The 19,746-nt window shown below is 56.8% G+C and overlaps 1 protein-coding gene across 9 annotated transcripts in view; it reads right to left on the bottom strand.

The window, feature by feature from the left end:
- Window positions 1-19,746, bottom strand: part of Hspg2 (heparan sulfate proteoglycan 2) — a 97,036-nt gene that overhangs the window by 15,144 nt on the left and 62,146 nt on the right. For 2 of the 9 annotated variants that reach the window (XM_087215626.1, XM_087215624.1), the window contains 35 exons: window positions 18,968-19,081; window positions 17,532-17,659; window positions 17,347-17,433; window positions 16,538-16,596; window positions 16,212-16,376; window positions 15,990-16,100; window positions 14,034-14,134; window positions 13,776-13,956; window positions 12,468-12,593; window positions 12,170-12,322; window positions 11,942-12,084; window positions 11,550-11,685; window positions 11,315-11,469; window positions 10,960-11,110; window positions 10,203-10,348; window positions 9,984-10,119; window positions 9,472-9,623; window positions 9,229-9,364; window positions 8,986-9,137; window positions 8,209-8,344; window positions 7,890-8,041; window positions 7,021-7,159; window positions 6,774-6,925; window positions 5,930-6,065; window positions 5,669-5,820; window positions 5,371-5,509; window positions 4,079-4,230; window positions 3,771-3,918; window positions 2,633-2,784; window positions 2,090-2,231; window positions 1,563-1,714; window positions 1,131-1,272; window positions 876-1,016; window positions 458-592; window positions 74-255 (listed from right to left, as the gene is read on the bottom strand). In XM_087215626.1, coding sequence (XP_087071752.1) covers window positions 74-255; window positions 458-592; window positions 876-1,016; window positions 1,131-1,272; window positions 1,563-1,714; window positions 2,090-2,231; window positions 2,633-2,784; window positions 3,771-3,918; window positions 4,079-4,230; window positions 5,371-5,509; window positions 5,669-5,820; window positions 5,930-6,065; window positions 6,774-6,925; window positions 7,021-7,159; window positions 7,890-8,041; window positions 8,209-8,344; window positions 8,986-9,137; window positions 9,229-9,364; window positions 9,472-9,623; window positions 9,984-10,119; window positions 10,203-10,348; window positions 10,960-11,110; window positions 11,315-11,469; window positions 11,550-11,685; window positions 11,942-12,084; window positions 12,170-12,322; window positions 12,468-12,593; window positions 13,776-13,956; window positions 14,034-14,134; window positions 15,990-16,100; window positions 16,212-16,376; window positions 16,538-16,596; window positions 17,347-17,433; window positions 17,532-17,659; window positions 18,968-19,081 — 4,884 coding nt within the window. Of the gene's footprint in view, window positions 1-73; window positions 256-457; window positions 593-875; window positions 1,017-1,130; window positions 1,273-1,562; window positions 1,715-2,089; window positions 2,232-2,632; window positions 2,785-3,770; window positions 3,919-4,078; window positions 4,231-5,370; window positions 5,510-5,668; window positions 5,821-5,899; window positions 6,066-6,773; window positions 6,926-7,020; window positions 7,160-7,889; window positions 8,042-8,208; window positions 8,345-8,985; window positions 9,138-9,228; window positions 9,365-9,471; window positions 9,624-9,983; window positions 10,120-10,202; window positions 10,349-10,959; window positions 11,111-11,314; window positions 11,470-11,549; window positions 11,686-11,941; window positions 12,085-12,169; window positions 12,323-12,467; window positions 12,594-13,775; window positions 13,957-14,033; window positions 14,135-15,989; window positions 16,101-16,211; window positions 16,380-16,537; window positions 16,597-17,346; window positions 17,434-17,531; window positions 17,660-18,967; window positions 19,082-19,746 lie in introns of all 9 variants that reach the window. The other 7 variants (XM_087215621.1, XM_087215625.1, XM_087215620.1 and 4 more) reach the window with 4 other exon arrangements.

The raw sequence follows: 19,746 nt of genomic DNA, 5'->3' as shown, positions 1-19,746 counted from the left end.
CCCCTCCTCCAAGTGCCTGCTCAGGGCGAGGTCCTGGACAGGTGGACATGGAGGAGAAAAGGCCTGACCTCACCTTCAGCACCGCATGGCTGTTCACGTGCCCATATGTCCGAGGCTCCATCCTTGCAGGGCTGCCCATCCGGGTCCAGTGGACAGAGGAGCGGGGCTCCCCACGACTAATACATTCCAGGGTGATGTCCTTTCCTGCTTTCACCCGCACGGGTCCCTCAGGGAGCACGGACACTGTTGGAGGCCCTGCCCAGAACAGCCACAGGTTGACTCACTGGAAGGTCTTGCCAGTCATGCGCACATCACAGGCCCCAGCTGAGCCACAGGAAACTAAGGCTCAGAGAGGAGAATATCCAAGATGGAAGTAGTGGCAGAGGCAGTAGCTAAACAGAGCTGGGAATCAGGGCTGGAAATGGAAATGCAGAGCTACAAGTCCACACTTCCTCACCTTGCACGCTGAGGTTCACAACACTCTGGGCCACACCATAGGCGTTGGAGGCCACGCAGCGGTAGGCCCCATGGTTGCTTGGCCGGGTGCCCACGATGGTGATGATGGAGCCGTTGGGGCTGATGCGGACGTTGTCTGGGGGTTTCATGGGGAAGAGGAGGTCAGTAGGGTCAACCTTGCCCTACTCTTGCCTTGGTGCTGCTAGCTGGCAGCTGCTGCCCCATGGCCTTGACTCTTTGGGCCTGGGTATGTGACACGGAGTCAGAGATGGCAGAAGAGCCTCAGGGACTCCTGGACCCAGCCCTTCACCAGGTAGATGGATTTGTGCCTTGCCCAGGGCCATGAGTGAATCCAACAGGAGTTCCTCATGCTCAGTGCCTCTTGCCTGTCCACCTGTTATCACCACCCCACCACTCACCCTCCAGTTCCTGGTTCCGGGTCTTCCACTCTAGGCTAATGGGCAGTGCCCCCTCATGGATGAGGCACTTGAAGCTGGCGTCCTGGCCCTGGTGCACTGTGCTGCTGGGTGGGTCAATGGAGATGACAGGGGTGCGGAGGCCTGGAGCCAGAGGGGAGGGCCCACTCAGTAGGGGCAGTTGGCCTCCTGGGGAGGCCCTGCATGTGCTCCAGGGTCCTCCTCTCTGCTCCCCACCACTGGTGCCCCCCCACTCACGGTAGGAAGACCCAGAGCTGGGGGTGACTGTGACCGTGAAGAAGGCCTCCTGCTCTGAGCCTGAGCCACCAGCCACGCGGCAGACGTATTCTCCGGAGTCAGCAGGGGACATGTGGTGGAGCCGCAGCCGGGAGCCATGGGTCTGTCAGGGAGAGGGAAGCATGAGGCCAGGGCACCCATGACAGGGCAAGTCCCATTTTTTCAGGGGTCCTAGCATAGGAGTGGGAAGAAGCTTCATTCGAAGATCCCAGAAGTTCAATGGGCTAACTTTACAGAGGGGGAAACTGAGGCTCAAGAGATGACTGCAGCAGGGCTGGGAGAAAAGCCCGACAGGTGTCTTGTCCTCACAGTCCCCACGCAGGCTGGAATCTCTTGAGGTTTGGGGGCAGAAAGCAAATACAGGTTGGACCTTGCCTGCCCTGGTGCCCCTACCTGGTGCTGGGCAGGCAGGCTGCCCCCGCGCTTGTGCCATGTGACCTGGGCATGGGCCTGCCCAGATACCACGCAGTTCAGGTCCACAGTCTGCCCTTCGGCCACATGGGAGGAGGTGGCCTCGATGTAGATGGGCTGAGCCAGTCCTGGGGCTGTAGACAAGGGCTAGGTGAGAGGCAGGCTCCTAGGGACCCCAGCCATGTCACCAGGCAGGCTGGTCCTCCTGGAGGTACTGAGGCCTGAGTGACTGACCTAAGGTACAGGACCTAAGAGGATCTCCCTTCCCTGGGAACCAAGATGGGCTGAGACCCTGGTCTCCCACTGGCTGCAGGGAAGGGCTGGAGGACTGCCAGAGCCCAGGGATCCAGAAACCACAGATCAGAGCTCTGCCACAGTCATATCTGGGAAGACCTGGGTGGACTCAATGCTCAACCATAGGATCCCCCTGCCAAAGAAGGGCAGGGAAGAGCACGGCCAGCAGGGCCCCAGCCTGTGCCTAACATCATCCGCAGCTCTTTGCCACTCACCAGGAATGGGGCCTGGGGTAGAGGCCTCAATTGTGACCAGGACAGAAGCTTCCAGGGTGCCTGAGCTGCCAGTCACTTGGCAGGAGTACTCGCCAGAGTCGGCTGGGGACACGTGGTTCAGCCTCAGCAGGGGCCCGTGGACCTGGCCAAGGTGGGTAAGGGTTGAGAGGGGGCTCTAGCTCAGGCCTCCTGATGCCCACACTCCCTGGTACCCGTACCCTGGCTGCCGTGCAGTTTAGCAGGCTGCATCCTGTTCAAGGTGATCCCCTTTGACATTAGACAGCATGAAGTATATGGTTAATATGACATTCTTGCCCACAGGAGAAAGTCAAAGGTCTTGAGTAAGTGGTGTTCTTTTCTCCTTTGCACCAAGGTGCTGCGGAGCTGGTGGTGGCCTTGCTGTGCCCAGCCTGTTCTCAACCTCTGACCCCAGTGACGAGCTACAATGTTTCCCAAACCATCTGAGACCACCTTCCCTCGGTCTGGATTTGGGCAGGATGGCTGGGAAGGAGGGGTGCATCTTGCTTCTTCCCCGGCCCATACCTGGTGCCGGGCAGGCAGGCTGCCCCTGCGCTTGTGCCATGTGACCTGGGCGTGGGCCTGCCCAGGCACCACACAGTTCAGATCGAGGGTCTGCCCTTCGGCCACTTGAGAGGAGGACATCTCTATGCGGATAGGTGGGGCTCCACCTGTGGCTGGGGCACAGCAAGGGGTCAGTGAGCGGGGATGCCCCACACCCCTGGGTGCCCAGCCCTTCCTCCAGGTGCCCTTATGTGCAGACCAGAGGCCACCAGTGAGTGGCATCTATCCATTCCCCACTCAGTACTCAGGCCTGGGGCAGCTAGGCTAGCCTGGAGGTGGAAGCCCCTCCATACATTCACTAACATTTCCTAAGCTCCAAGAGTGCACGGCTAAGAATCCAGATTGTGGAGTCAGAGTGCCTGGATCAGCCATTTATTAGCTATCTGACTTTTGGAAAACATCACCTCTTTGTGCCTCGGTTTCCTCACCTGTAAAACAACTGTAAGAACCTCAAAGGGCAACTGTGAGGATGAAATGAGTTCTGCGTGAATGTGTTCTAACATGGCTGCTGCCACAGCATAGCTCCCACATCATTAATTACTTGTACATTTTCCTTTCAACTGATTCACATTAAAAAATATGAGATATTGAGCCCCATTATAGGATATGATTTCCATGAAATTGTGGCAGGTTTGATGTTATATCTTTTTCCTTAATCCACCTCTAGGACCAATAAAGATGTTTCCCAAGGCACCACCTAGTCACTTGGTAATACCCTTGGGGACACAGGTCCAGGCTTCAGGGAACTTGCTACTGACTCCATAGATAGTAGGGGCAAGAGCTATACTGTACCCCTTTACAGTTAAAGACAGTGAGATGTGGAAAGAGGAAGTCCTTGTGCAACATCTCTGAGGGGACACGGAGCTGGAGCTCAAGCCAGCAGATGCCAGACTCTAAGCCTTGTACTTGGGCCCTTGAGTGGACAGGAACCACCCTCCCAGCTGGGCCCTTCCTCTTGGGATGGTGAGGGTGGGCAGGGGTCTGGGATTAGAGGGGCAGATGACTCCAGGTGCCAAACAGCATTTCCTTTGCCAAACAGCTCTGTCTGCCACTACCTGTTCTCCCTCTCCAGCCTCCCAGCCCCACGCAGGACTCTCACCTGGGACGTGGACAGTGTTAGAGCCAGAGGCCTCGATGGTGACCAAGACTGAGGCCTCCTGGGGACCAGAGCTGCCCAGCACGCGGCACACGTACTCGCCCGAGTCAGCTGGGGATACCTGGTACAGCCGCAGCCTGGAGCCATGGGCCTGAGTAGGGCAGGACAGGAAGACAGAGGGCAGTGTCAGGGGCCAATCTCACTCCTTGCAGGCTTGGGGCCTGCAAGAGACTCCGACCTCTGACCTAGGTGGGCATAGCAGGCCAGGGCCCAGCCACAGCAGCCCTCCCACCATCTCCTGCCACCCATACCTGATGATGAGTGGGCAGGCTGCCCCTGCGCCTGTGCCACGTGACCTGGGCATGGGCCTGCCCAGGCACCACACAGTTCAGATCCAGGGTCTGCCCTTCAGCTACATGTGAAGATGATGATTCAATTCGGATGGGCCCAGCACTGCTGGGAGCTACGGACACAGAGGAGCAGGTCAGGGCTTGGACATATTAAGATTTGGGAGTAGGGTCGGGGATTTAGCTTAGTGGTTCCACCACCTGCTGTGCAAACGCAAGGACCCGAGTTTGATCCCTGGTACCAAAAAGAAAAAGATTTGGGAGCAGAGGGCCGGGGATTTAGCTCAGTGGTTCCGCTACCTGCCTTGCAAGCGCAAGGGCCTGAGTTCGATCCCCGGTACCAAAAAAAAAGATTTGGGAGCAGAGTTGTGGGATGTTCAGTCACAGAAAACCCCAGGCCCCAGGAACAGTCACAGTTAACACTTATTAAGCATGCACAGTGCGACTTGCAGTGTTTTAACTACCTTATGCGTGTTAACTCATCTAACTCTCACAAATTCACACATTTCCTGTGATAACAGAAATGCCCTTTTATGTGCATTTTCAAGACAATGGCAGCAGCCACATGGCAATAGAGCACTTGACAGGTTGGAAATGGAAATTTTTATTTTATTATTATTATTTTTTGAGACAAAGTCTTTTTTTTTTTTTTGGTACCGGGGATCGAGCTCAGGACCTTGAGCTTTCAAGGCAGGCACCGGAACCACTGAGCTAAATCCCCGGCCTGAGACAAAGCCTTGCTATGTAGTTTAGGCTGGTCTTAAATTCACTATGTAGCCCAGGCTGGCCTAGAACTTGTGGAGATCCTCCTGCCTCAGCCTCCCTAGTGCTGGAATTACAAGCATGTGCCACCACACCTGGCAGAAATAGAATTTTAAATCTTATTTAATTTTAACTCCTACACCTGGCTAATGACACCATGCGACTGTGCAGATCTACGAGATCAGAATAATCAACATCCCCATTTTATTGATTGGGAGACCGAGGCCAAGAGGTAAAAGTAACTGGCCCAGTCTCTTGGTGCAGAGCCCCTGCCCTGATCACCACCCCTGTCTGAAGACTAACTCAAAAGCTCCTTCTCGGACCTGGGATTGAGCTCAGTGGTTCCGCTGTCTGCCTTGCAAGAGGAAGGACCAGAGTTTGATCCCTGGTACCAAAAAACCCAAAAAACAAACACAGGCCCCTTCTCCTCGGGAACACTAGTTATCTGGGTCTCCTTGGCCCTTTCCTGGGAGAAGAGTCTTTGTCAAACTCACCGGAGGGGCTGCTGGTGCTGGGAGAGACGGAGACCACGATGGAGGCCTCCTGGGCGTCGATGTTGTTGTTGGCCCGACACACATACTCGCCGGAGTCAGCCACGGACAGCTGGTGCAGCCGCAGGTGGGAGCCGTGGGCCTGGGGGGCAGGGAGGAGAGGAAGCTGGGCCACTGGGGCCACTGGGTCCCCACAGCTGGGGTGTGCTGAATGTCCTGGGTGTGACAAGGAGCCCTGGCCAGTCCCTGTGTGCTCACCCCAGGACAGCAGGTTCCCTGCGCCCGAGGCGCCAGTCAGTACCTGGTGTCTGACGGGCAGGCTGCCCCCACGCTTGTACCATGTAATGGTAGCCTGGGCCTGCCCGGCAAGCATGCAGTTCAGATCCAGGGTCTGCCCTTCCACCACTGTGGGGGACGAGGACTCGATCCTGATTGGTGGGGAGACGCTGGGCACTGGGGACAGGCGGTAGACAATGCAGGCAAAGTCAGGACAATGATGGTACTGGCACCTCCCAGCCCTACAAGCACCCACCTGTTGGAATGCCTGTCCTCCCCCTCTCACCATGGGAGGAGCCACTGCCCTGGATGGTGACAATAAGAGAGGTCTCCTTCGAACCAGCACCGTTACTGACGTGACACACATATTCGCCGGAGTCTGCTGGGGTCACCTGGGGGATCCGTAGCCGGGAGCCAACGATCTGGAGGGAGGAGGTGGCAGTGGGCAGGGGAGACACCACCATGTCTGAGGAATGGCTGTCGCTGACACCTGACTCTGGAAGCCACCCCCTCACCCACTGCTGGGCATCCTAGCCTCCCCAGTAGTCTTTCCGAGGATCCGGGCAGGGCAGGTGGCAGGCTCTGTTCTGTACGGTTCTTACCTGTCACCCTCCAGAAAGCCTGGGAGGCCCTTCCCAGGGGTGACCTGGCGGTCACCCATGATGTCACTCAGCATGTCTGTCCCTTTTTTGTAGTGGTACTGGGAAATGAATCCAGGGCCTTTGCACTGAGCTACATCCCAAGCCCTTTTAAAATGTTTTATTTTGAGACAGGGTCTCACTAGGTTGCTAAACTGCTGAGACTAGGGTTAAACTTGTGATCATCCTGCCTCAGTATGCGTGGCTGGGATTGTATCTGTGTGCCACCATGCCTGGCCAGGCCCCTGTCTTATTACACTGGGAATGAGTACTGGGTACAGGACGCGACCTGCTGCGGCATCTCGGGGATATTTAGTGAGTTAGTGGATCCAACTGAGGTCAGTAGTACATAGCTCTGTAGCATCAGCATCAGACCAGGCTTATCTACGAGGATGCTCAGTGTTTACTGAGTGACTGAATGAGCACAGAGGTCCCCAGAGCCTCTGTAACTTCTGAAAGTGCCAGTCTCCTTGCTGTCCTGTGACTCCGCACCTGGTGACGACTGGGTAAGCGGCCTCCTCGCTTGTACCAGGTGATGGTATGGGGGGCGTGGGTGGCCACCAGGCAGTTGAGGTCCAGGGTGTGCCCATTGGCCAGCGAGGCTGAGGAGGACTCGATGTGGATGGGGTACAACACACTCTGGGCTGGGAGGGTGAGAGAAGGCAGGGTGTCGCTGTGGCCTGGGGGAGCTGAGCCCCAAACAGCCCCCACTGTCTGCCCCAACCTCTGAGACACTCACACTGGGAGGGGCCGAGGCGCTGCTGGATGGTGACCAGAACAGAGGCCTCGTGGGTATCTGAGCCTCTGGCCACTCGGCACACATACTCCCCGGAGTCAGCAGGGGTCACCTGGGGTAGCCGCAGCCTGGAGCCGCGCACCTGCACAGGTGCGACAGAGATGCAAGCTCAGAGCCGGGCCAGGCTCCTGTCCCCTTCTCTGGTTCCCTCCTGGCCCTGCCAGTCAGAGCTTAATGGGAGCTCTTCCAAGAAGAAGCACCCTTCATGATGACCCTTCAAAGTTCTTGCCCCAGAGTTAGGACAGGGCCCAGCCTGCCACTTCATCCATGCCAGGGACTCCTGAGACTTCACATCAGGGAAAAGTTGGGGGACAGCATTTGCTGACATGCTAAGGGTAGGGGAAGTAGGCAGTGTGAGCCCATTTGACAAATGAAGACATTAAAGATCAGAGAAGTGAAGCAACTGGCTTAAGGTCACACAGGAGGCAAGTGGCAAAGCAGTGTCTAAACTCAAATATGCCTTGACTCAAAGCCTGGGCTTGCCTTTTCCCTCCTTCCTTCTTTCTTTTTCATGGTGTGGGAGATTAAACCCAGGTTTTTTTGGATTTTTGAGACAGGGTCTCACTATGTAGCTCAGCCTGGCCTTGAACTCACTATGAAGCCCAGGCTGGCCTTGAACTTCTAACAACCCTCCTGCCTCAGCCTCCCGAATGCTGGGATTACAGGCCTCTGCCACCATGCCCGGCTGAACACAGGGCTTTGCACATGCTAACCAAGCACTAACCATGGAGCTACCCCAAGCTCAAGCCCGTGTTGCTTATTCTGCAGTTATGAGGGTCTTCAAGGTTCCTCTTTCACTCTCCATGTCCTACCTGGTGCCGGGCAGGCAGGCTGCCCCCACGCTTGTGCCAGGTGATCTGGGCATGGGGCTGCCCTTGCACAATGCAGTTTAGGTCCAGGGTCTGCCCTTCGGCCACATGGGAGGAGGAGGACTCGATCCGGACTCGGGGGGTAACCCCAAGTGCTGGTGACAGAAGGCAGAGGGTCAATTGGCAGGAGGTGAGAAGAGACGGATGTGAGGGGTCGGGGCTATTGGCCTTGTGGGAGGTGCAGACTGAGGCCTGGCCTCCTGATCCTGTCATGGCCGGAGTGGGGACCCCTGGGTGGCCCAGCCCTCCCAGTTCTACTCACCAGGCACAGAGCCCTCGGGCTCAATGGAAACCAGGACAGAGGTCTCCAACGGCACAGGGCTGCCCACCACCTGGCACACATACTCGCCAGAGTCGGCAGGGGACACCTGGTGCAGCCTCAGCAGGGAGCCGTGGGTCTGCAGATGGGGGGTGAGGTCAGAGAGCGCCATGCCCCAATCTGTGACCTGCAGCAATCTCTGAGTCCGGGGCAGTTTCTCTGTCTGACTGGTGGGGGGAGGGGACTGCATCCCAGGAGCAGGGGATGCACAGGAGGAGCCCCTGAGCACTGGGCACCCACTAATGCCACACAGCACCAGTGCTAGGCACACATTCTTGAGTCAACTGCACCTTGTACAGTGGCCACTCTGACAGTTCTAAGTGGATGCCCCTCCCACTTACTACATGAAATAATGGTGCCTCCTGCGATCAGTGCCATCCTACAAGATACAGTATAATCATAGCTAAAGGTACTGTGATAATCATAATAGAAGCCAAGCTCTGAGCACTCTGTAAATATACTATTTAACTTGATCCCTAAGACAATTCTATTTTGTAGCTGAAGCTACGGCACAGAGAAGTTAATAACTTGAATGCAGTCACAGCTGATGAGGTGGGGTCTGGCCTCACATCAGGCTGGCTGGGCCTAGACCCCAGGCTCTAACCACTGCATTATGTGCCTGTGTGAAGGGGCCCAAGGCCTCCCTTGTCTCAGAGGAGCCCCCTGCTCACCACGCAGGGACCTCCTCTTCTCAGTCTCTCTATTCCCTGTCCCCTTTACCTGGTGCCGGGTGGGCAGGCTGCCCCCACGCTTGTGCCATGTGACCTGGACATGTGTCTGCCCAGGCACCACACAGTTCAGATCCAGGGTCTGCCCTTCAGCCACGTGGGAGGAGGACGACTCGATGTGGATGGGCTGGGTGCTTCCCGGAGCTAGGAGAGAAGTCGTCCCTGGTTACCCTGGTTCTTTAAAGCAGCCCAGCCTCTCCTTCTGCACCCCGTCCTGCCTGCCGGCCCCACTCACGGTAGGCAAAGCTGGCCCCCTGGTTCCTGGTCACCGTGACTGTGATGGAGGTCTCCACCCCATCACTGGCCCGGCAGACGTACTCTCCGGCATCTGCTGGGGAGGCCTGGAAGATGTACAGGTGGGAGCCACGGACCTGGGCAGTGGGGGCAGAGGTGTGAGAGGACTTCCTGGATCCCTGTCCCCTGGTCAGGGAACTGCCAGCCCCCCAGTTGGGGAGCCCATTGTTCCAGGTATGAGTACCTGGTGCCGGGCAGGCAGGCTGCCCCCACGCTTGTACCATGTGACCTGGGCATGAGCCTGCCCTGCCACCGTGCAGCTGAGATCCAGGGTCTGCCCCTCGGTCACCGTGGGGGATGAGGACTCTATCCTGACAGGTGGGACAGGTGCTGGGGCTGTGGGGACAAGGGTGAGGGTAGCAAATGCTGTTGGAAGAGCTGGTAGGGACCCCCCCCCACCGCCACCCGAAGCTGACTTGGTCTTGAGATCTGACCAGCAACTCAACAGAGGATCAGGGCATGGGCTGAGTGGAGGTAAGGCCACAAGACAGGAGGAGGAGGCAGGGCAGAAGTAGAAACCAGGGCAGTGAGGCGGCCAAGGAAAGCGTGGGGGGGGAGATAGCAGAGCACTCAGACAGGGCCCTGCATCAGCGCTGGGGAGGGCCTCCTGCCCCCAGATGTCAACAGGAGTCACCTGGACAACCCTCTCCAAAGGCACTCAGCATCCACCAGCTTTCCACGTCATCAGTCACTCACCAGGGATGGAGCCAGAGGGCTCGATGGAGACCAGGACAGAGGTTTCCAGGTGCTCAGAGCCAAGGACCACATGGCACACATACTCGCCAGAGTCAGCAGGGGACACTTGGTGCAGCCGCAAGAGCGAGCCGTGGGTCTGTGTGCAAACAGGCAGCGTTGGGAGGGGCAGGAACAGCCCCCTTCCGCCTCTGCAGTGGGCTGGCCTGAGGGCCAAGGTACCTGGTGCCGGGCGGGGAGGCTGCCCCCGCGCTTGTGCCATGTCACTTGCGCCTGCCCGGGCACCACGCACTTCAGATCCAGGGTCTGCCCCTCAGCCACGTGGGAGGAGGAGGACTCGATGTGGATGGGCTGGTTGCTGCCGGGCACTGGGCACAGAGGGTTCGGTCAGAAGCTGTGGGAGGTGGCCCAGCCCTAGCTTGGGAGGGAACCATTTTTTTGCCCTGCCAGCGGAGCCATTCTTCCAACCCCACATCCAATGCAGGCTCTGGGCCCCTCTGCCAAGAGTGATCTCCTGACAATCAGATTGTGGGAAGCCGGAGACCTTCACTGCCAGGCTGCCCCAGAGGACAGACACTACGGACCCCACTTCCTCTTCGGTGTTCACCATGTGTCCCAGCACTCTCCCTGGACCCCAGCTCGTCCACACTACACCCTCAGCCAGCAGTACTGATAGCACCATTCCAGATGAGAACACTGAAGTCCTCAAAGGCAAAGAACTAGATCAAGTCTGACAAAGGGCAGGGTCAGGATTTGCTTCCAGGGCAGCCCAGCTCCCAACTCAGGGAGGGACCTCAACACTGCTGTTTGCTGACACCTGAAACCACACCCTTGCATGTGGCGCCAGGGAACCTGGACCAGCCCTCATCCCGGCCCCAGCCTCTCACTCCCCAAGCAGGCAGCAGAGGGTCAGAGCCTGCCTGGAATGTGCCCCTGTCCAGATGTCCCAGCACAAAGGACAGCCCATGAGTCTCCTCACCTGGGCTGTGGCTGAGGCCTGGGTGGGTGCTGTGGAGCACCGAGACCACGATGGAGGCCTCCTTGGGTCCTGCCTCACTCTCCACTCGGCACACATACTCTCCAGAGTCTGCTGGTGAGACCTGTGGGAGCCGCAGCCGGGAGCCGTGGACCTGGGCCAGGTGGGGGAATGGTATGGGGCTGAAGCCACCGCTCCCTCTGGGCTTTCATGGTTCAGCCATCAAACTCTCCTGGGCATGCAGCTGGCCCTGGCTGCTGGGGCCTGCTGGGTAGGGGGCCTTCCATCTGTGCAGTGGCCACCCAGCCAGAGCCCCCAACCTACCCCAGGGCCCTGCTTGGGCTAGGGCGCCTCCTACCTGGGTGCGGGGAGGCAGGCTGCCCCCTCGCTTGTACCACGTGATCTGGGAGTGGGCCAACCCTGCCACCACACAGCTGAGGTCAAGTGTCTGCCCTTCGGTCACAGATGGCGATGAGGACTCAATCTTGACCGGCAGTGAGCTGGCACCTGAGGCTGGGGTCAGCAGAGGGTAAGCTGACCTCAGGGGAGCCTGGCCTGCCCTCCTACTCCCTCATCCCCCAGAGGCTCCACACCTGACATGACGGCCACCTGGATACGGGCCTGTGCTGTGCCCGTGGGGCTGGTGGCCATGCAGAGGTAGAAGCCGGCGTCGGCAGATGTGATGGCTGGGATGAGCAGTGTGGCGATATCTGTGTGCTCAGACCGGGCCTGCCACACAGAGAGAGGCTTAGCCACCCGAGAGGCAGTGGGCAAGGGTAAGCCAAGGAGGGTGGGCAGAGGGGCAGACAGGGTCAGGACAGGCACCAAGCCAGAATCGGATGCTGGACCAGGAAGGGTAGAGGCAGCTGGGGCTCCCTGTGGGGTACAGGAGGGAAAGGGAGCCAGGGAGGAGGTGGGCAGGGTGTAGAAGGGCAGATGGGCTGGTGCCACTGAGCCTGTGGGTCTGGCAGGGGCAGGCCCTTACCTGTGGGGGCAGACTGCCACCCTCCTTCCTCCAGGTGATGGTGGCGGTGGGCACCCCTGTGGCCCTGCAGTACAGCCTGACAGTGTGGCCTTCGTGCACCTGGATGCGCTCTGGGCTCACCTGAACCCTGGGCCCGTTGCCCCCTGCAGACAGCTCATTGTAAGAACCTCCCGGCTGCCCCAGCTCCCGGCCTGGGTCCCAGCCCCTTGCCCAGCCCAGCCTGCTCACCGTGCACTTGGAGAACAGCCCTGCCCATGTGCTGCCCGATGCCATTGAGGGCGCGGCACAGGTACTGGCCCTGATCTGAGGGCTCAGCAGCTGGCAGGCGCAGGATGCCCTCATGGATCTGTGCCTTCAGAGGGAGCTGGCCCCCGGGGCCCCCTGGCATAGAGACATGGGGTCAGCAACCCCTGGGACTAACCTTGCTCCAGCCCTCTGGGGTGCTTGGCCCCTACCCTGGTCCTGGCCATGGCTGGCCACACCCACGCCCAGGGCAGTGCTCAACATCACTGTGTCATGGTCTCACCTATCCACTCAAGGGTGGGCGTGGGGTTCCCCCTGGCACTGCACCGAAACTCTGCCATCTGTCCGGGCTGCACAGTGAGCTGCGGTGGGTGGATGGAGACCACAGGAGCAGATGAGGTGCTGGAGGCTGACGGGGATCAGGAAAGATGTGTTCAGGACAGGCAACGTCAGCTGGCCCACAGCAATGGCCTCCTCACCACTCTCTGCTCCCACTCTAGCCCTCCATGGGCATCCAGCCTCATGGTAGCCACAGGAGCTCTTTTTTCTTTTTTCTTTTGGTGGTACTGGGGATTGAACCCACTAAACTATATCCCCAGACCTTTTTAAAGTTTTTGAGACGGTATCACTGGGCTCGAACTTGCAATCCTCCTGCCTCAGCCTCCCTAGTGCTGGGATTACAGGAATCTGCCACCAAACCATGCTTTTCAGCAGAAACTTTAAAAACATCAATGGAGGGCCAGGGATTTAGCTCAGTGGTTCCGGAACCTGCATCGCAAGCGCAAGGTCCCCAGTTCGATCCCCGGTACCAAAAAAAAACCACCAATGGGAAGCCAGGTTTGGTGTTGCATGCCTATAATCCAAGCACTGAGCTGAGGGAGGAGGATCACAAATTTGATACCAGCCTGGGCAGCTGAGCTAGGGCTAAGGATATAGTTCAGGGCAAAGGCCTGGGGGTTCAATGCCCAGCAACAGAATAAAACAAAACAAAAAACAAATATCAAAGAGATCTTGTTACTTCCATATTTAAGAAGTATCCTTGGTTCCTATTGCCTTAATAACCTCCTCACCCGAACCACATGCCATGTGCTCTCACCTTTGCCTGTACCTTCAGACTCCTTACCTATTCTCCCTCCCACAGATCCAGCCAGGTTGGCCTTTCTGAGCCTCAAACACATGGACATGCTTCTGCCTCAGGGCCTTTGCACAAGCTGCTCTCTCTGCTGGGAACACTCTGCTAGTTCTGTAACTGGCTCAATGCCTTCTTTTCCTTCCAGTCTCAGCTTTGCTATCACAGCAGCCCATCCTCCTCCCACCTCACTTGTTGCTTTCTCATCCCTCCACTCTTTCCCACCCTGACACTGCAATTCTCACTTGTTCATCTGTTGTCTTACTGTGTCGCCTCAACCAGGACAGACACCCCAGGAGGGCTGAGACCCTGTTTGTCTTTCTGTCCTGTGCTCTGACTTCAGAGCCTAGTCCAGAACCTGGTCCCACAGGTGCTGGGAAATGCCTGTGGCATGCATGGTGTGCAGTCCTGGTGGGAATGGGAGGAGCGCTGGCTGAGGTCAGCCGTGGTGACGAGGTGTACCTTGCACATGCAGCAGGGCTGTGCCCTGGTCCATGGCAAACATGTTGGAGCCGGTGCACACATAGGTGCCCGCATCACTCGGCTGCACGTTTCGGATGGTCAGGATGCCGTTGAAGTCCATGGCTCGCAAGGGCAGCTTCCCATTGTGCAGGCGGGTCCATACCAGGGTGTAGGCAGGAGACTTCGGGGACAAAAGAAGGTGAGGTTGAGATGGGGCCTGGGGCCCAGGGCCCAGGCCCCTGTGCCCCACACTCTCACCTTGCTCTTGGCAGTGCAGATGAAAGTGACATCGGCTCCGGGATGCACGCTCTGGCTCCGCTGCTCCTCCACCGTCACTGTGATGGGCTTGCTTGGCGCCTCTGTGGGCACGGGAAGACCCCTGGTGAGCTGAGAGCTGGCCAAGCCTCTGTCCCCACCTCCGGGTGTCCCTTCCTGGTCTACCCCCTGGCACCCCCCTCCCCCCATCTTGGCTCAGCCCAACCACCCAGGCCCTCCCTGCTGGCACTGAGCACAGTGCAGCATGGCTGGAGAATGGCACCCTGGGTCCACCAGCTCCAGGACATGACCACAGGCCACAAATGAGCTCTTAACGTTTCACACTTCATGGCAACTGGGTCTCTCCATCTGGGTCAAATTTCCCTCCTCCACACAATAATTTCACACCTCCTCCCTTCCCCACGGACCCTTCCACTCTCACTCTCATGGCCTCAACTCACATTTGCTGAGAAAACACAAACTACTAGTCAGCAATGTTTCCATCTCTTCAAACCCCCAATCTACCCCGCTCCCTCCTTCCTGGCCCCTAAGGGATGGGACCCTTCTCCTGCCACCCTTGGGCTACCATGCACCACCCCCGCCCAGGGACTTCCTTTCTCCCTGTCACGCCATGTCAGTATCTCTTCTCCCTCACTGTGCGACCCTTCCGGTGTACAGACCAGTATGTTCTGGAATTTTCCATTTCTGGAAACACTTCCTTGACCCCTTGTTCTCCCAGTCATTTCATGGCTTCCCTTCAGAGCCGAGACCCAAGAGAGCGGCTTCTCCACCTGCCACCTTCCTGCCCTCATTCTGCTCTTTCCTTTTCCTCCCCACTGATGATCACTGCAGTCACACGCTGATCTCCACAGTCATTTCCTCACTTTATCTTACTCCCCCGGCAGCAGTGAGCAGTGGTGCTCTTGGCAGCCCTTTTCCCTCCTCCGACCTCCAGCTTCCATTGTGGCTTCCTCCCACCTCCAGGGCTGCTCACTCCAGCTTTTCCTACCCTTCCCTCTTTAGCTGTACATCTTACCCCTACCCTGGGCCTTGTCCTGTATCCGCTTTCCTGGGGTGACTTCCCCTGCCTTGCAGCCTGAAATGCCATCCTTGCCTCAACAGCTCTCTGATGAATTTCTCCAGTAAAAGACTCTTTTCTAAGTTCAGACTCAAAAGTCCAAATGCCCGGCGATCAAGCCACCTAGGTGTCTCCCCAAACACCTCCAACTTTCACAAGTCCAAGGCAAACTTGTGATTCTTCTGACTTGCTGGCAGCAGGGGCTGCTAGTGTCCCACTCATGTCCCTCCGCCTGGTTACCCCAGCACCCTCCTGCCTGACTCCCGCAAGCTGCTGTGTTTCTGTGCATAAGGACTTTCTGGAGCTCCCGGATCCCACTGTGCATTCTTAGAGGGGAGGTGAGACAGAGGTGCAGGGGGCTTGACCCTCCTGGAACTGGCCTCAGTCAGTGACCGAGAGGACCTGGCACACACAGACCTGGATGCAGTGGATGACTATGAGGTGCATGTTTTACACCGGCTCCCAGGGTTTCCTTATCCACAATAAGCAAAACCTGCTCCTGGCCATAATTTTCTTGATAACATACCCTTCTCTTCCCTGTCTCACTTCCTCTCCCTGAAGTACTGGCACAAAAATCTTGTCTCAGACTTTGCTTCAGGGGAGCCATAATGAAGACACCTCCAACTGGAGCCTTCTGGGTCTCACTAAACCGCACCCCATTACACAGGCACTAGAATCCAGGACTGGGCAGCATCGTTTCCACTCGCCCTCATGCACCACAGTCAAGTCTGGGGATTCTGCCTCCCAAACAGGTCTTGGATCCATCCATGGTCCCCATCCATGGCTACTGTCCTCATCTGGGCATCCATCACCCCCTCCCAGCAGATGAATGCACCTCTGCTGGAGGGTGCAATCTTGGAGAGAGGGGAGAAGGGACCCACCAGTGACCAGCAGCTCTGCCCGGCTTGCGTTGACATGGTGGAGGTTTCGGCAGGTGCAGATGTAGACCCCAGCATCAGAGGGCTGCACGCTGGGGAAGTGGAGCTCAGCACCTGGGGAGGGGCTCATCAGTGCAGATTTTCCTTCTCCATCCACCCCCACAGGCAGGCACTGGACAGCCCATGCCTCCCCTCTCCCTGGGGGACTCATGGGGACTCGGGTACCTTGATGTCGCTGCTGGGTGCTGCTGGGTACAGGCTGCCCATCCTCACGGGACCAATAGAAGTAGTGGGGTGGGTTCCCACTGACCTGACACCGCAGGGAGTGGGGGCCTCCTTGGGGCACTACACTCTGAGCAGGATGGACCTGGACCACCAATGGGGCTTGGTCTGCTGGGATGGGAGTGAGCAGAAGCCATTCAGGCAGGGGCCCCAACAGGCAGCACTGTCTCAGGTATTTCTACCCTGCTCCCCTCAGCTGCACATCCCTCCAACTCCCCAGGTTCCTTGCCTTGCCCATCACCCCCACCCCAGGCTATGGCCCCACTTACTCTGTGGTAGGCACCGGCCCCCTTGTACATTAGGATTACCCACGTAACCAGGGGCACACCTGTTGGGAGGAACAAGAACCAGTTCTGTCAAGTTTCCAGGAACCCAGAGCCTCACAGTGAACTTGGGAGCAAGAAGCTCAGCCAGTGGCCTACTGTGCAAGGAGGCTTGGGGTCCTAGAAGGACTTTGGGGATGAGAGAGGCCTCAGTGAGCTGGCAAGGAGAGGGGCAGAGAGTATTAGCAGGTTGGGTAAAGAGGGAGGTAAGGCCTTTATTCTTCGGGGAAAGATTAACTCAACAAATATTTATTAGGGTGGGGGATTTAGCTCAGTGGTTCCACCGCCTGCCTCACAAGCACAAGGTCCTGAGTTCAATCCCCAGTACTAAAAAAATGAACACAGAGTGAACACAGCCGCTGGTCCTCAGGGTCCTAAAATCTAATAAAGAGGTCTTTCTACTTTAAAAAACAAAACAAAACATTTATTAGGCAACTACTAAGTGCCAGGCACCATCTAGCAGCTAGAGATGGAACAGTGAACATGATGAAGATCATGGTCTGGTGGAACTTTCTAGTTGGAAAACCAACATGGAAACCCTATGTTAAACAAGAGTGAGGGGAGTGTATCAGGGCTATGAGGACACAGAGCAGGGCACTGACCCAGCCCTGAGATCAGGAGGCATTCCAGAGGACGGGACCTCTGCACTGTTACAGCCTCCTGGAGCAGGCTGTGCTCTTCTCGGAAAACTGATCACAGCTTGTAAGTATGTATCTGCATCAGTGTCTCCCCCAAGGTCCCATTTGTAAACTTACTGCTCACAGTACTGGCCGTTGTAGCCGGGCTCGCAGGCTGTGCAGCGGTACCCGCCAGCCCCCAGGCTCTCACAGGTACGGGAGAACCTGAAGCAGGAAGGCAAGGGTCAGGCCACCGGAGGCCCCCTCCCGCCCTGCTCCCTTCACCCCTCAGTGGGAGGTGGTCCTTGAGCAAAGGCACTCACATGTTCTCTGGGTTGGTCAGTGGGCAGGCGCAGGGCTGGCAGTCCTCAGGTGTCCCGGCTGTGGCATCTCCGTAGTAGCCAGGAGCACACAGCTCGCAGAACTCCCCGGCAGCATTGTGCTGGCATTGCTGTGGGGCACAAGGACATCAGACTCTGGCCACTGGGCCATACTTACCAAAAGCCTTTCAATTTTGCAATCCCTTGATCTAGAAACTCCAAGCTTATGAACTGTCTTCAATAATCAAGGACACAGAAATTTCATTACAAAGATACTTTTGTTGGTGGTGTTGAAATAAACCTAAAGGCCTGTAAGTAGGAAGCTGAGATTACAAAATACCTGCACCCAAACAGCTATCAAAAGGATAATGTTTAAAAAAAAGGATGATAGGCCAGGGATTTAGCTCAGTGGTTCCACCTGCCTCATAAGCGCAAGGTTCTGAGTTCGATCCCCCATACCAAAAAAAAAGGATGTTGGCTGTATTTATTATAATTTTTATATAAGACCTCTAATATCAAAGGCAAGGTGCACACCTGGGTACCAGGGACAAAGCTTTGAAGCATGTGCTTTGCCGCAGAAACTTGGGGATCACAGGCTTCTCAAAGAGACCCAGTTTGCTCTATTAACAGGGCAGGTGCCTTTGTCCATGTTTAAGCTGTGGCTCTGTCAACCTCCTGGCCCTGGTTTTTACCTAAGAGTTTCTATCCACACCACTCTGAAAAGCGAAGGTCTAAAAAAATATGGAATGGAGTCTGAGGCCAGCCTGGGCTACAGAGTGAGTTCACAGCTGTCCTGGATTAACTACATCAGGAGACCCTGGCTAAAAAAAGAAAAGAGATAAGGAAGGATGTTCAGGAAGTAGTAGATGAAAAAAGATGGTCACCAAACATGAGCCTGTGTTAATTTGTAAAATGAAAAGTGTATTTAAAAAGTGTCAACAGTCCAGGGTGGTGGTGCACACCTGTAACCCCAGGTCCTCCAAAGGCTGAATCAGTAAGATTGCAAGTTTGAAGCGGGCCTGGGTAACTTAACCAGACCCTGTCTCAAAATAAAATAAAAAAGGGCAGAAGTGTAGCTCAGAGGCCTTGGGTTCAACCCCCAGTACCTCACAAAAAAGCATGTATGAGACTAGAAAAGAGGCAGGCGTGCTGTTCACTTCGATATGTAGAGTGATTCCTCCCGGTGCCAGGATGACAGGGGATTTTAATTTTCCTTTTTGCTCATCTCAGTAGCCTGACTCTTCTACAGAGAACATGTATCAGCTTGGATGAGAACGATGAGAACCAAAGCTCCCCCTACACGGGATGGTAGCCTGCAGCTCTGGCCGCCCATACACCCACGGCCCCCAGCTGACCTTGCCTGCTGACCCATCACCCCGCCCCTCCAAGTCCCCTCCCCAGACCCCACTCCCACCCTACCCAGGTCCCGTGCACCTCACCGAGCAGGCCCCAGTCTCCGGGTGGCACAGGTCAGAGTGGCCGTTGCACTCACACAGCTCGCAGTGGCCGAGGTAGAGCCCACTCCCAGTGCGTGTGTAGCCTGGAGCACAGTCCTGGGGGACACAGGATATTCAGCCTCCAGCCAGCAAACCCAGCTCTCCCTCACGCCCCTCCAGCGTCTAGACCTCCACTGACTAGACAGCGGGGGCTCATCTTTCACCCTTGTCCCCCGCCTGGTCTCCCCAGCCAGCAGGAAGCCGTAGTTTTCCTTTCCCTCTTGGACTTTGTCCTGGAAGTTACTGGAAAACTTCATCCTACACCAGGGAAGCAGGCTGGGAGACCCAGATGAGGAGCGGGAGATTGACAGTCCTTGTAGCTGGGTTTACACTAGTGAGAGGCAGTGCAGGCCGCTGCACCATGGATGTTTTCTCACATGGGAGACGAGTAACCACGGTTAGGGAGTGATTCTCCTTGTTGCCCCTTCTGTGAAGCCTCGTGGGCCCTCCCTCCCTATGCTTCTGAGGGATGCTTATGTCTCGTCTGCCTGGCTACAGACAGCGTATACCTCCTTCCAGACTTGTCAAACTTGGTCACTTCGAGGGACATGAAATTCTCTGCATTTGAAGATTATTGGGGTCCCAGAAAAGGTACAGAGAGAGAAAAGTGCAGAGATGCAGCTTTTCCACTGCAGAAGCCTCCAAGTGAGGGTCCCTGATGTGCTGACGCCTGACCCTCCTGATGCCCACTTGGCACTGGAGTCCTCCTCCTTCAGGTAGCT

Source organism: Heterocephalus glaber, unplaced genomic scaffold (genome assembly GCF_053883595.1).
Source record: "Heterocephalus glaber isolate CG9 unplaced genomic scaffold, H.glaber_assembly_v1.0 deba00001452, whole genome shotgun sequence".
Lineage (NCBI taxonomy): Eukaryota > Metazoa > Chordata > Mammalia > Rodentia > Bathyergidae > Heterocephalus > Heterocephalus glaber.
Note: the sequence above shows the minus strand (reverse complement) of the source record. Positions and strands in the feature narration are given on the sequence as shown.